We start from the raw sequence: 16,544 nt of genomic DNA, 5'->3' as shown, positions 1-16,544 counted from the left end.
TGCTTGTGACAGATGTCTTTAAGCCCTAGAAATGACAACATTTCCTTATTTCAGCCATAAGAACAGAATTTGACTGCCAGACAACTTTCCTTCCTCTGGCACCAAGCGCAGAGGAGAAAGTAACTCATGATTTAATACTTTCAGAATGGGCTCCAACTTTTCTCCAGATTCTAACCAAACTGATCAGCCTTTGACTTGAAGCATGAGGCTTGCACAATCTCCAGGTCCCTCCTCATGTTTTCCCACCTTAAGCTTCATTTCAGGCACGTGCAGAACAGTTCTACTGTGTATTTTGTACATTGTGACTCCCTGATCTGGATGCAGCTCATCTGCCCAGTCTGTGGCATACCCACCAGCTGTTTCATGCTCTTACGTCTTAGAAGAGTGGCACTGTACAAGCAGTTCTACAAGCTCAGATAAGTCAGCTATCAATCAGCAAGGCAGCTCAGTAAAGCGGTGTGAGTCCTCAGTCAGCCTCCACAATTAAAACACTTGAGATATGGTCATTATGTGGCCCTCATACTTGTTACATCTATAGTGAAGTAGTAAGTCTGTTCATAGACAACCCGGTTAGTATCCCTCTCCTGGTCAGGTATTTCCATAACACGCAGAAAACTATAACCTTGTTATTAGAGTCAAAATCATATCAGACTAAAGTAGCATGTAAGCAGCTGAAGCTGCAAGCTCTCTAATTCACAAAAGACATGAATTTCCTAATCTTTACAAGGGTCTTCATACCTTGTGGGGTATGAAACAGGACAGTTGCCAAGTATGGAGATGGACTGCGAATGAGAGATGTCTCCCTTCATATAATTACAGTGCTGAGATTTTCCAGTTTTTCCAATCACGCTGTTGAATGTTTGCCCGACTCTTCAATTAGCAGGGAAAAATGTCTTTAAAAATATTTTAGGGCATAGAAATAAAGAGAAGAGAAATTAAAATAGCGAAGTGCTCTTTCCAACTCTGTATTATGGCTACTATTGTCAGGATAACAGTTTCACCTGGTACTTATGAAACCACAGGTCAAGGTGGGAGATCAAAAAGAGGGAAAAAATTCATCTCAGTCCTCATGAAATGCTCACAAACATTGCTCTACCCAACCAACTAGAAGCTAAATGGTGCTCTGCAGGCAAACTCACAGAAAGAAAAATCTGCAAAGTTCAAGTTCGTTTAAGGCTACCACAAACCCTTCATAAAACTAATATTGAAACTTACATACATAACACAGCAGAGAAACTGTTTTGCTTCTGGACACTTTTAATCAGTAACTCCTACAGTTGTCCCAGAAAAAGTGCAAAGTGGACCGCATTTTTATTCTGTGCTGTGTTAAATAAGTGAAACAAAGAGGAAAGCAACCAAGGTAGCAAATTCAGATCTTCTCTATTCTGGAAAACTCTATGATGACTGAGATATCTAATTAAATTATGACATCAGAGGAGATGAGAATTAAGACAGAGCAACTATGAGGAACAGACATATCTTGATATTCTGATTAATGCTCTTTATTTTTGTTAACCTATAATTACGTCAGTGACTATCGAACAATTTAGAGGGGTAAAAAAAGTATGTCTTTTTCAGAGAAGACATCTCCCGCTGTTTTTAATTAAGATGTAGGATTTCACCATGCAGATATCTGAGGTCTATTAAAATTACTCTGATAATATTAAGTACGAACAGACTTCATGATATTTCCAAGGCTACCCTCACTTCCCTTCAAAACAAACAAACAAAGCAAGTTCCTCACAGCTCTCAGTAAAATGCTTTAGCTGTGCTTTATATACTAGAAAAAGAGCACTTTGGTTCATTTGAAGGTCACCTCTAATGGAAAAGTCCCAGTTCTGTGCCCAGAATAAGCCTTCACCTACAGTAGATTACTACAATTCAACACTTCGTGTAAGACAGCTTTCTTAATAAGGGGCGTTTGCTGCAATCTGAACAAAGAAAGTAGCTGTATTACATACATTTCTGAGCAGACAATATGTAAGCACTGCAGTTGGGGCCAACTGAAAGTGCAGCGTACTTTGAAGAGTGATTTTGTAAAGACAGCACTGTGTGGTTCCACACTTATCGTCTCTCAGTGACTTCTGGATTGAGTTTACTCTTTGCAAATTAAATGATTTTTATTTCAGCATAATTCTCCTGTATGCAAACTCAACTGAGAAGCTTTAAGTCAAGCTGTGCTTTTTTTGGTCTATATATCATCACTCTAATGTGATGATAAAAGACTTTGTATACAAGATGCAAAGCAGGGAGTTCGAAGGCTAGGTGTAAAGTTTGTGAACAACAGGTTAAGTTTTCTACCAGTGTAAATGAGCATAATTTGCCTACCTTCAGTGAAGGTATTCCCACACAGACCAGCTGAGGATAAAGCTAAATGAAGACTCCTTAAAATTGGAAGCTAAGTAACTGTCCTGCTGGTGATAAAGAACCAAAGGAGAATTAAACTCATTCTCCCCAGTCTATGCTGTTTCAGAGAGCAATAAAAAGACAGTATGTTTACTACTAATGCAGGATTGTAAATGGAGCCTGAGAGCAGAAAATATCTTAAGCAAGACTATGTCATTCTCCCACAGCCAATTTTGAGGGTAAAACCACAGACTAATGTGAAGATTTCACAATGCAGACATTTGACAAAGAAAAGATATTTCTTCTGGTCTAACGTTTGGGCCTCAACACCAATACAACATATTTCCCAATGACAAAAAAATCTTGTAAACCACAAAGCACGAGAACACAGGATTACAGAAGTTAAAGATAAAAGAAGAAACCCACAAAACAGAAATATGAGGACCACCTGTGCATTAGTGAAACGTACAGCCACCACAGCCATCCCTCATTAATACTAAACATAATAAAATGCACATACACCTACAATATTCACTTGATATTACTCTACAGCTGTAGAAATTAAGCTAATGATCAGCTTGCAGTAAAAAAGCTCTAGCCTGAATCCCAGCAGCTCTTTGCAACCCAAGTCAACAGGACTCCAGTGGGGAACAAAGGTCCCCGCATAGATCTCTGTCAAAGTCATGGCAGTGTTCTGAGGAAAATACTTCCAAGGAGAAGGGGAGAAAAAGAAAATATCAAAGGACAAGTTGCCAAGGCTTTAGCCTGAGACCTAACAACGAAGGACAAGTTGCCAAGGTTTTAACCTGAGACCTAACAACAGCCACAGACATTTGTTTAATGTTTCAGTTGCTCATTAGTGTCAAGCCCCTGCAGCAGCCTCCATATTGTCTCTCTATATTGCAGCTGGCTAAAGGTAGAGTTATATACCATCCTAATGAGCCGCAAGGAGGGTGATGTGCGTCATTGGTTTCTGTTTCAATCTTGGCAATCTAAGTGTAAAAGCCTTGCAACAGATTTTGATTCTGCTGACATTTAATTAGCCAGTGTCATTTTGATGCCATAGCCTGTCTCATCAGGATGATAACTACAAAACATGTGGAGCATAGAAGTTCTATGAGAAGTTTCAGGTCTGGCAGTCAAGGATACGAGTCCCCTGACAGTCACGGGTTCCTGGGACTGGTCGCCATTAGCCCTTTGTTTTGGCACTGCTATCAGTAAGAGTTTCGTTGTTGAAAGAAAGACACAAAACAACAACAAAAAGAAAACAAAAATGCTGCAAATCTCAGCAACGGCTTTTTTTTTTACTAAAAAAAAAAAGCATCCTTGAGCTCCAAAAATTTCACATGTCCTGTAAAAGTGAGCATCCTTATTGCACAAACTCAGAGCTGTTTATTCTGAAAGATAGATTTATCATGAAGGATAGGTTTGATCACTCACTGTCATCAAAAGATAGCCCTGTTTAGTTAAGTACATTTAGTATTTTTCATCACGTGCCATCAGGTGCTTGGGAAGACTATCCCCAAGAATACTTGAAAACTGCTGCTGGAGAGATCATTCATATCAGCTACAAAATTTGAAAATGGTCATCGTGATACAAAATGTGACTGGATCTGTATTTTCACCAGCGATACTGGTACAGTACATCCATTTACACCAGACAAGCTCAGATCTTTTTGCATTTCAGTCTTTTTTCCAAAATCCTTATCTCACTTACTGAAGACGCCGTTGTTTTAGAGTTCACCAATGAGTTTATAAAAATCCAAACAAATTAAGCCATAATGTTCAAGGAACAAAATCAACTTAAATTTTTTGTCAGCAGAGCCTAATGCTTTTTGAAGATAGAACCTTATGGGGTTAATGGTCCCATTTTTGAGCAAGATGTCTACACAGGATTGGCAGAAAGAAACACTGTTGGTCAGCAGGTCTAAAAATTCACAAAACAATGCAGTCATACAATCTTAGGTCTTCTAGAGGACCCCTGCTGGAGTTGAAAGCTACTTCACAACTACTTTTCAGAGCGAAGTGCTCTGGGAACTCAGAGTTCCAATGAGGAAGGGGAGATCTTTTTTAGAAAAATGCTACAGGTTGCAAATGAACATGCAAACACACAGAGGAAAGGGGAAAGACTGTTCATGCAAGACTTTTGTACTTGGCTTCTGATCATATATTTTCCAAGGTATAACAATGATGTTATTGTTTTAGTCATCTAATGCCCACTATGGACTGCTGGGGTTGTAACCGCTTCCAGCCATTCTCTATCTTGAACAGACTTCTAGCTGTTTCTTTGCTATCTTTTTGCTTATAGAAGGTGCTAGTAAATGCACACTATTAAGTAATTTGTTTCCACTTTCTTCATAATTCCTTCTTTTTGAGTAGTCAAATGTCACCTAAAATTTATCCCTCTCTGCAGCCAGATTTCTTTCATGCAGAATACTGTTTTTCAGCTTGGAACAACACTGTTAGTTCAGAAAGCTTTGGAGTCTCAAGCCAAAGGACAAGCTACAGGCAGTGATCCTATCTCATATCTGGAGGAACATATTCACACTGATACTTCTCATGCTCCCCAGATATTAAACCATGGAAAATCTGCTCACATCATTTTAACCAAGTTCTTGCAAAGGAATCTTTTGTCCTGACTTGAATTGTATGCCACTCAAGACAAGTGGATGTGTATGAGAATTTACATTTATCTTATAGTATATATTTTAATAAATACATTCTGTTTTATGTGCACACATACATGGACACAAAAGAGAAAAGAAGGAACAAGGGTCTAAGGTCATCTGTCTAAATGTTAAAATACAACCCAATGAAGGAAAGCCAGCAGTTGCTCCATGCTACAACACCAAAAATACCCACAAAAAAAACAGAAGCCATCCAGTATCCCTCAGCCCCTCTCACACCTACATATGTTATACTGTGAAAACTCTTCTTGCCTTAACAATCCATAATATTAGTAGCACAGAAAAGTTTATTTGAAAAATTTATTTTACAATGATCTCTTTAAAAGACTCTTGGAGTATTAATGTGCTCAGTGATTATGCACTTCTCAACTGTCAACTATACTAGTTATTACATGCCAATTTTCCTCATTAGTAACATAGCTGGGATCAAGTGAGCATAAGAGGAAACCCGGTGTAGCAGTTAAAGCAAGGCACTAGGGATCAGGCAAGCTGTCTTCTCTTCCCATGATGGCTAATGACTTGCTGTCTACACCTGCTTCTGGCTTGGTGTCTTTATCTGTAAGACTGGATAATACTACCTACACTATGAGAGGGGGAATCAAAATTAACTAAAGCTTTTAACTGCTTCAAAATCTGTGAAAGGCAAAGCTAATTCTTCTAGAATTACTATTATTATTGTAATTTCTCTCTTCTGTTGTAGAGAGCCCAAGAACTATGTGGATTCAGGCACAACATTGACGCAGAAAATAAAGTGGAAGATACAGATGGTGTGATAAACAGAAAGCCACAGAAACAAAGGCTTTGTGCTTTTTAGAATTTTACACATTTGGATGGCAACATTTTTTAAAAACTGCCTTAAGTTTCTCCTGTGTGAATGTACTGTATCCAAGCCTCATTATCAAATGATTTCAAGTGTCAAAAATATCAACTTGTAAAAAAATAGCCTGTAGTGCACCCCTACTCCTGAGCTGTAAATTGATGTCACCATTGTTACCAACAATATCACCTATTAAAAAAAGCCTAGTTAGTAAAGATTCCTCATGTGCCTACACCGATATGCAGCATACTACATGAAGTAAACACGGCAGTAAGATTATTTTAATAAAGTTTGCAATATTTGATAAAGAAGTATTGATTATGCTATTAACATTCTCTATACAGACAAATCTATTTGGCTGAATGACTTATTTTGCTCAGTTCATTTAAAATTAGCTCCTGAAGGAAAGGTATATGACTTACTACCTCCAATTGCTACAGTATGCTTAGTAGTACATACAGCAAGAGCCTTACAATTCACAACCAATTACTGCTTCTTTTACCTTCTTTTTTAGAATTTACTGATGAAAGGGAACCAGAATATAGGCTCAATCGAGTTCATGTTTGTTTATTGTGTATACCCGTGTTGATATCAAGCAATGTTAACTTCTTCTAAACTTACAGGTAGGAGGAAATGGTTTTTCACTAAGTTTCAGTGCCATTAGGAAATGACCATATTTATCTAAGTAGTTTTGGTACTCCCTTGGGATTTAAATAAAATTAGAAAAAAAACTAAAAATAGAGATTCCTCCTACTCACCTGGGGTTACAAAGGGACAAAGGTAGAATTTCAAGACCTGTGTTCCTTCTCCAGCAAGACACTGAAGTATGTGCTTAAAATTAAGTAACATTTTGCTTGTCTGAGAGCCTCAGAATATGCATCATAAAAGGGATGCCACTCTAGGTCACCACCTCCATACTTCTGCAAAAGCTTTGAGAATGAGATGGAAGGAGTCACAAGGCATTGAAAATTTTGTTGAAGTACTACAGTTTGCTTCCCTACCTCCTACTCACTCACATCCTTTTAGATCAAGGATATGTCTACACTGTTCTACACAAGATTACAGTGCATTCTTTGCAAGCTGACTAGAAGCTGTGTAGATTTATACAATGTTCTCTGAGCCTCATGAATAAACTCGTTCTGAAAGGCACAGTGTATTTGCTAGGGCTTTGTGCTTGATTTAGAGAGTTTGCAACTAGCTGAAAAACACAGAGAAGCACTCCAAAGTATTTGCAGTTAACAGAAGTATATAAATACATGCATGCAAACTATAGAAACCTGTGGTTATAACCAGTGCATTTTCTTATTTTATAGTAAACATAAAGGGGTCACAAATGTCAAAGAAATACTGTTAATTCTAATAGAGAATTTTTAGTTTACAAACTACTGAAATACTTTTTTATAACTAAAAGCTAGGAAGCACAGGCAGTCACCAGAAAAGTGAGAAAATTTTTTGTCCTTTTATGATTTCTTTTTTTTGTAGCCATATAAAAACTTAATTCTCCTATTCACCTCTCAGTTGCAGAGGCATTAGTGTAAGTATTGAACCATTGTGCGCTACCATGTCAAAAAGCTTTTGTAAACTCTACAGAGACATCATATAAAGATGAAGTCTCTTTGAGGATGGTCTTACTATCTTTGCAAAACAAAGTATAACCTGCTTTAACAGGATCTTTTAAAAAGGACAGTAATAAAAACACCATACCAATCTTTTTTGACTGAAGCTTGAAAAGAACTGATGGAACTATCCGTAGCACACCACTGGTATTCACCCGAGACACTACTGTAAGAAATTAGCACTGTCAAGTTCAAGGCCTTGCTCTGATCATGACATTTGAACAAGACACAGAAAAAAGAATCTTCTCCATGGATTTTCAAGATAATTGTCACCTGCCTTCATCCAGGAATAATAGGCTTATTTTTAAAGGATGTAACCTCAAGGACCAGTTTGTGTCTCTTCCATAACTGGCTGCAGAAGAGCTACATCTGGAATAAGTCCATACCCTAAAGCCAGGCTGCAGAGTATGAGTGCAAATCAGGGTAGTTCCTCATGGATAATTCAGTTCTGTTTTCTTTCAGTGGTGCTCCATTCTCCCCTGTGCTCATAATATGCTGAACAGAAAAAGTAGACAGTAGCAGTGTCCAGACTGCCCCAAAGTCAGTGCAGGGGACTCAGCACAACTACTGCACGTGGCAGGCTGGACGAGGACGAAAATGTAAAGGGGAGAAATGAAGACAGAGAAACATGAGGAAGTGAAGTGGTAACTGTCATGACATGGCATATTTAACAGCCAGTATCTTACCACCATGTCCCAGGCTCTCTTTTTCTGTGTGTGCATGCACACACATATGCGCGCCTGCATGTGCATTTGAGGTAGGAGCTGGGTGATTTAATAACAGAAATCTCAGCTTTGCTTGCAACATATTTAAAAGTTTTTATGCACTGTGGGTGAAGCATTTACAAGAATGCCTTCTGCTTCTGGTAAAAGCAGCCACAGGAAGGGCAAGGAAGGATGTAGGGGTGGCAAAATGCAGAACCCATCAGAGTCCTGAAAAGTGCAACGACAAAAACTGAAAGTCTGGGCTCCCTAAAATAAACTGTCTCTGTTTGAAGGCTCTAACAGCAAAAAGAGGAACTTTTGGTCTTGATTCTGCTACTACAGAGGCACCAAAAGGCTGTAACTAGAGCAAGCAGTCACATGCAAGTGTCAGGAGAGTGATGGACGAGACATGTTGGTTGTAGGAAAAAAACATCAGGTGGACTGTGAAACTGTAAGGAGTACAGCAAAGAAACACTATGTAAATTAGGTTGGTTAAGCCAAGTGGAAGGCCCAGCTGCCAATAAGCACCTTAGACACAGCGAAGTAGAAGTGGGTATTCAGAGCAGAGCCAGAAAAGGAACCCTGCAACAATGGCTTTACTGAGGAGGGACCAAGTTCATATCCTGCCCATCCCACAGTGAATGAAAGGGCACAAAGAGAAAGAGTTTGGGGTCAAGGACCAGCAGTCCTGTGCCAAGAATCATAGCTTTTCATTAGCAGAGGAGAGGGAAAGGCCCCAAATTGCCTGCTCTTTCATTGCTCTGTTTTGATGGTGGGCTTGACATGGCTGCAAAGCTATTGTAAACAGATGCATGCATAGTTACAGAAATGTGAGCAGATTAAAACAAGTCATTTTTGTGAACAGATAGTTGTTTTTACAGTGTACGGAGCCAAAATACCCACAACAGATGAGGCATTTGGAACAGCTATGGAGGGGCTTTGTGGGCCTCCCGAGCACATGAATAGGGGCAGAAATTATGCTATACCTTAGCTAACTCATGTACCCTTAGGACTGACCCCTCTGCTAAAATGATCCCAGCAGTTACTACATACATAGTTTTACATGTATATTCTACTCCAAAAATGTTATTTCTCATTGTCACCAACACTGTCAGGTCATTTAACGTGAGCTGACATAAAATACCAACATTTTGATTTGTCAGATTTGTAAATTTTCATTACAAGCTTTGATACTAGGAATAAATAGACATACAAGGTAAGAAGCTAAATTTCTTTTCAAAAATTGTCCAATCTTTGACAAGCACCTTATGTACAGTCCTACATACAGCACAAGAGTACAACGTGGTCATCCATAACAACATAATAACAAGACTTACTACTTAAACATGCTGCAAGCATATGAGCACAATTCAGTACCTGTTTTTCCATTCCTTGATTGAAAAAAACATTGCATTATACCAGTGTAACTAAAGATTTTTCTTCTTTCATTGAACATTTAAATCCTCACACTTAACAAGTATAGTGAATAAAGAATATTCCCTTATCTCCCTTAAGAGATAGATAAGAATCTGTCTCTTAGTAAAATCATTTTTAAAACCATGGCTCTTTCTAAAACAAAAAATGCTATCATTTATGATACAATAAAATTCATGTGGTCTGCATTTTTTTTCAATATTCTTAACACAATTGAAAAATAAAGTAAATTTGATAGTAAAGGAGAAAAGAGTAAAAAGGCTCAATTATTCTTATTAACTGAGTAAAGAATATATCTAAAATAATCTGAATATTTTCAACCCAAGTTTACTTGATATCCCAACTGAAGCTACTAATTAAAATGCAGAAATAATAACTTGATTTATATAAATGAGATGTTAATGTTAAAGAAAGACAAAACTAAGTGTACATTGATTGCTTTGCTCTACACTGTTATTTCACACAAATAGTGCCTACCAAATTACTCAGAGTGCCACCTCTTACACTGATGCTACTTACTTGTCCTCCGATCAGCAGCACTCTATTTAAGGTTGTGTTGTACAAAAGTGTAAGACAGAAATCATAAGAAGGGATATTGGATCAGACAGAGTGGAGTTTAAGCATGCACTGCTTTTCTGGAAGCAATTGTACAACAAATATGGAATACCTGATGTGCCAAAATATAAATATTATGGCCAACATCTTTTGGGGAGATGCCATCATCTCCATTTTCCTCCTCATGGTCACATTCTAGGCCTTGGTTGTATGCATTCTTCATCACATCCACCTGCAACACAAGTCGAATTGAGATGAAATAACTGACATTCTCAGCGAAAAAAGCACAAGATGTTTGAACATATTCACTTTGTTCAGCCCAAGCTTGGATGGGTGCCCTGTAGTTCTGAAAGCAAAGCAAGCAGTCTGAGGTACACTTTTTGAATAAAGAAGAACGTGAAGTATTTATGAAGCTCCAAAGTGCTACACTTCTTGTCAGCAAAACTTCTTTAACCACGAGAAAGGAACAGGAATGCTGAGTCTTTGTGAGCAGATATTTTCACAAATGCTTTTAAAGACAGATCAACAGATATCACAGGCAGTGTCTTTCAGCATTTACAGTGCAGATACAATCCTTGTCTGGCTACAGTAGGCTGCACTGCAGAGCTCTCCATATAGCGTAACAGAAAAGAAATACTTAAACCAAAAAGAAAAGGGAGGCAAATACTGGGCAGAGTGCTGGTGTAATTTCAAAATACACAAAAGCCTCTTGCAGGACAAAAAGACAAAAGTCCTCAGCTGCCCATGCAGGGCCTGATCTTGCAGTTGTACACTAGGGATGGCCTCAATGTGCTAACAAGCCACTGCAGCACTGACTCCCAGAAGCCAGCAGATCACTGGGCTCCATTTAAGTGCAGGGGCTGATGCCCACATAGTTCCCCACAAAACAGGATTTCCAGTCACTCTTTGACTGGAAACAATTTCTCCAAACTTCCAATTGATTCAAATTCCTGGAGATCTAAACAAGTACCGTGCTTGTTCCATAACACAGCAACAACTGTTGGCAACTTGTTTGTTTGTTTGTTCATGAGATGTGTAAATACACACACACACAGAGACAGACACACGCATTTCTGTTAGCACTGTTTCACAAACTGCTCAAGCTTAATTTCCCAGCCCCTGACAAAGCATACTTGAAGACAGTCTACCAGGGTAGGATAATTTAGTTAGGAAACAATTACAGAAAAGTGCTTGGAACGGATAAAAATAATGAAGTCGTAAAGACTGAAATCATGCGTGCTTGATCCTTTGAAAGCACTTTTCTGTGAATTAGTAGTATCTTGATACATTGTGTCACTGTATGCTGCCAACATCTTCAGTTTAGATGCAGACCATTTTAAAATGTTTTAATGACATTTTTTTTCAGCCAAAAGATTTATGAATATTCAGAAGTTTTCTCACCAATTCCTTTGGTCTCATGTTGAAAAGGATTCTTTCCGCATTCTCACTGTCTTGCCTGCTTTCCATAATAGCCAGCAAAAGCTTGGAGGCATTGTTCTAGAGATACAAAACCAAGTTAACGCAAATTTAAAATCTATTTCATGGATTAACGATCCTTGCATTTGTTTTAATTGAAATTACTAGGACTACTTTTTTAGTGGATGTGATTTTGAACTACTTGCATCTTTTATTTTAATGGCATATATAATAAGGCTTTTCTCCCATTTTAATGTCAGCATACTGTAAGGCTAACAAATCCTGCATGCTATATGGGAAGAAGCATTTTAAATATTGAAAAATTCTGACTCAAATATAGAGCTTTGTTCTAAAGAACAAGAAATGAAATCCCATTTCCCCCTCTTTTTTGCTCACCTAACAATTTTTATCACGGCATTCTGTTAAAGCAATGCTCAGCACAGGTAATTACAAAATGCATTACACAAAAGGCCTCATCATTCAGGCAGTTTTCCTTCCCTGCTGTTTTTTATAAATGCTAATTGGTTATTATTTAAAAGACTCTAAAGCAAACTGTTTTCACACAAGCTTGAGACTTCATTTTACTATCAAATATTTCAAGGGGAATGTATAAAGATATCCTTTGCTCTGTCAACTGTCCACTTCTGTCTAATATCTCTCCCACCAACTAAATATTATGAACTTCAGCAGACATAACTCAGTACCACCGTAGACTTTGAAGACCTATCTTAATTCCAGTTACATCAAATGTGAAAAGGAAAGAAAGAATGGTTTGAGAGGTTTAAGCACCTAAACCTAACAGGCCTCAGTGCACAACAGTTCAGTTCCTAGCTCTGCCAGAAGCTTCCTGTGTGATTCTGGGTAAGTTTGTTTCACTTCTCTGTAACTCAACATATTGTTGGAGGTGGCAGTACAACAGCTAAATCTGATCAAACTCATAAATTGAGGAGACACCATGCCCACGCTCACCTGTTCGCTGGGGCTTCCTAACTACCTCAGCTTTAAGAGGGTTTGTATATCCAAGTTTTGTTAGCAGAGCTGAAAATGTGGAACATCAAATGCCAAGAAAAGAAAATAACGTATGGAAACTCAGCCAAATTTGTACAGTACTTAAGTATTCTTGTAATTATGATTTGAATACTGTACTGCAGAAACTTGCCAGTTTCACAGCTAAAAGCCCACTGGTTTTCCTCTCATTTGGCACAGAATCATAAAATCATGTAGGTTGTACAATGAAGTCATGCATTCAAGGTTTTTCTCTGTACTGGTCTTTCAGCAGTCTCAGTCCCTGCTCAAAGCCCCTGCTTAGGGCTGTGTCAAAGAGGTCCAAAGATCATAGAATCACAGAATCATAGAATGACCTGGGTTGGAAAGGACCACAATGATCATGTAGTTTCAGCCCCCGTCCTATGTGCAGGGTCGTCAACCAGCAGACCAGGCTGCCCAGAGCCACATCCAGCCTGGCCTTGAATGCCTCCAGGGATGGGGCATCCACACCCTTCTTGGGCAACCTGTTCCACTGCGTCACCAAATCTGTGTGAAAAACTTCCTCCGAATATCTAACCTAAACCTCCCTGTCTCAGTTTAAAACCATTCCTCCTTGTCCTATCGCTATCCGCCCCTGTAAACAGTCATTCCCCCTCCTGTTTGTATGCACCCTTCAAGTATTGAAAGACCACAATGAATCCCACAACCTTCTTGGGTACCAGTTCCCAGCTTCATTGATCTGCACAGGAAAATAAGTTTCTTCTCCTGGGGTCATTGCAGACAGCAAGAGGGCTCTTTGAAGCTAACTCTTGTGCAAGCTGAACCTCACTCCATATATCATTCTAATAGCACTCCACTGGAATCACTCCAGTACATCAATGTCTTTCCTGCTCCAGAGAGCTCCAAAATGGGCAAGATACTTCAGATGCAGTCTAACAAGTGTCAAACAGATAGGAAAGATGCTTCTCTAAACCTATTATCTACACTCCTCCTAATACAGTCCAAGACATGGTTGAGTTTCTCTACTGCGAGGGGGTACTGCTGACTGACGCTCAACTTCTCTACCAAGACAGCCACCTCTTTCCACAAAGCTACTTCACATTTAGTCAGCACCCAGCTGTACTACTGTATTGGTTAATCCACCCCAGATTCAGGACTTTATATTTTTCTTTTTTCAAATTCATGAGTTCTTGTCTATTTTTCCAGCCTGCCAAGGTATCTCTGAACAGTATGCTCCAGCACAGGGAACAACAAACACATTCAAGCAATTTAGTCTACGCTTGCTCTAAGGTATTTGCCCAGGCTTGTGGAACTTTGAGGGAAGGGCTGCCTACTTTGAGAGGGACTGAAAGAGGAACTTGGGCAAAAGGGAGACTGAAAAGGGACACAAGTTTATTGTAGGAAAACACAAAATGAAAATAGAAAGAGTGAGGATAAAGTTAGGACTGGCAAGGAAAAGACCCAAAGTCAGGGAACCAAACAGAATTAGCAACTATTTCCTAACTCCTGTGCCACAACTCCAACGTGGGCTTCTGAAATGGGATGGGTTTCCCCTACTCTACTGGAGCAACACCTGGAAGCTAGGCAAGATGTACATAGGCAATTCAAACGGTGCTTTTATGTGCAATTGGGATATGTATGGAGTACCTCATATGATGTGGAAACATTTGCTACTGAAATTCAGAAAATGTGTGGAAATAAAATAAAGATTTGAGAATGCACAAGGAGAACTCAAAACAATTATGTTAAGACGTGGATTGAGAACTGGAGGACTGTAAGATTAAAAGTCAGAAGGAGAAGGAAGGTAAAGGTGGAAAGAAGGAAGATTCATACATGACTGGAGGACCTTCTGGAAGAGGAAACTGGAAGTTGAGTGAGAAGTCAGAAAAGAGGGGGCTGGGTTTGCCGACACAATGATGAGATGAGGAGCAAGAACACTGGATGAGAAGATCAGACTGGGATCACTGAAGTTGAATGAGACTCCATACGTATTTTTCTATAGTCACATTTGTCTTTCTGAAATAAAATTAGGACCACCCACTGGAAAAGTCTAGCCAGACTCTAGCCAACTTACACTGCAAAAGTTGAGTGTGCACAGTGAATAAGATCAGGTGCTGAGACCAGAGTGCTATTCTGAAGAACTGGATGGTTCTACTTCTGCTGAAGAGTTCCCTTACAATGGCAAGCAAACCAAGTGTGGCAGCATTGGTAGGAATTCAAAATGAGTAGAGAAGGGGACAAGACAGACTGCCAGGTAGCTTGAGAAAGTACAAGTGGAAACACTGGAGGAAAGCCCCAGTCTACTCACTCAAAGCTGATAAGGGCTTTGGAGCTGTTACCAGTGCAGGCAATCCTAGGAGTAGAGAGAAGTCTACTGCAGCTTGTAGAAAGTACGCGTGCCTAGACGTTCAATAAGCAGGCACACTCTCTCATTTTTTGGCCCAAAGAAGGAAATTTCTGACTCATAAGTCACTTTCTCCTTCTCCTTCCCTATCCGATCACTTACACCTGAGTTTGAGATGCTACTTTAACACCTCGTTCCTCATTTTCTGCATGCTTTGAGATTCTGATATCATGATTTCAATTCCCAGATATCAATAATGAAAAGAGGTCAAATACTTTAAAAATACAGATTAAAGTTCCTTGTAACACATTAGTTTTGTGAAAAATCAATCCCTAGGTGCTACAAAATGAATATCCCAAATGCTTCTGGCCTTCATTTCTCTTTTCCTGGGTTCTCATCTCATACAGTTTTTCTAAAACACTATGAGAAAAACAACAAAAAAACCCATTCTTATTAGTCTCTCCATCCTTTTCCAGTGAGTTACATGGGTTACTCTTCATCCTTCCACTACATACAGTGACAGATATTGAGGTCATGCTCTGTGCCAGGGCTTAATACTAGTCACTAAGGAAGGCTGGAGTGTCATATTCAAAATAATAAAAGACAGAACAGAACATTGTCCATCTGTTCACTCAGTGAACATTGTCTATCCTACTCACCAAATGATTGAAGAATCCAATGGAAAATATAATCCATGAAGATGTAATTAAATACCACATCACAAAGTGTGTGCAAAACAAGCCAAATTAAGATGGTATGGGAAAATATAATTCTTCATGGCCTTTGCATTGGTTGTGGGGTACATGTTCAGCATACAATGTTCTCTGAAAACAGTGTCTGAGTTTGTCTGTATGTGTGTGTGAGCCTATATACTTAAAATTTTGTATTTTCACTGTAAAACTTACGCATTTGCAACTTCAGAATTGCTTTTAAGCACTGACAGACTGTCTATGTTAAACATCAATAATCTAATTCTTGATATCACATCTGGCTCAGTACTATGCCCAGTTTTGTCCAGAATAATATGGACTTACTGTCCAGCATATGGCTGCACCAATAAGTGAATGGAGCATTTTTCATTAGAAGCAGCTGAAAGAGCTGGGACTGCTTGGTCTAGAGAAGAGAAGGCTCATCAGACTCTTATCAATGTGTTTAAATACTTGATGAGAGAGAATAAAAAAGAGGGATCCATAGTAAGTGAAAGATAGGAGGTAACGGGTACAAATTAAAATACACATGAAATTCTATCTAACAAAAGAAAATACTTTTTTACTCTGAGGTCAGGCAAATACCAGAAGTTTGTCCAGACAGTTTGTGACATCTCCAATTGGAACCTGCTCTAGCTGACCTTGTTTGGTGCTGGACCATATGACCTCCAGACATATCTTCTAACCCTAAGTGACCCTGATTCGGTCAAATTAATATCAGTTCCACAGTTTGACCTGTTGGTATCACTCATTACAACTTTTGCTATTTAAGTAACAGTGTGGCATACAATGCCCTGTGAATATGGCCAAGCTGGTCCTTGCAGCAATGCCAGTAAATTCCATTTTCTAGCTACACAACAGCAATAAACTGAAATGGCACTAGTCTTTACACGGATTGAAATCTGGACTTCAAAGAACTATCTGTGAGTTC

The 16,544-nt window shown here is 39.0% G+C and overlaps 1 protein-coding gene across 3 annotated transcripts in view; it reads right to left on the bottom strand.

Moving 5' to 3' along the window:
- The window catches only part of ITPR2 (inositol 1,4,5-trisphosphate receptor type 2), a 234,261-nt gene that overhangs the window by 57,396 nt on the left and 160,321 nt on the right, over nt 1–16,544 (bottom strand). For all 3 annotated transcript variants that reach the window (XM_031555252.1, XM_010715644.3, XM_019616758.2), the window contains 2 exons: nt 11,561–11,656; nt 10,272–10,391 (listed from right to left, as the gene is read on the bottom strand). In XM_031555252.1, coding sequence (XP_031411112.1) covers nt 10,272–10,391; nt 11,561–11,656 — 216 coding nt within the window. The remainder of the gene's footprint in view (nt 1–10,271; nt 10,392–11,560; nt 11,657–16,544) is intronic.

This window comes from Meleagris gallopavo, chromosome 1 (genome assembly GCF_000146605.3).
Source record: "Meleagris gallopavo isolate NT-WF06-2002-E0010 breed Aviagen turkey brand Nicholas breeding stock chromosome 1, Turkey_5.1, whole genome shotgun sequence".
Taxonomy (NCBI): domain Eukaryota; kingdom Metazoa; phylum Chordata; class Aves; order Galliformes; family Phasianidae; genus Meleagris; species Meleagris gallopavo.
The sequence above is the reverse complement of the archived record's forward strand: the minus strand, read 5'-3'. Positions and strand labels throughout refer to the sequence as shown.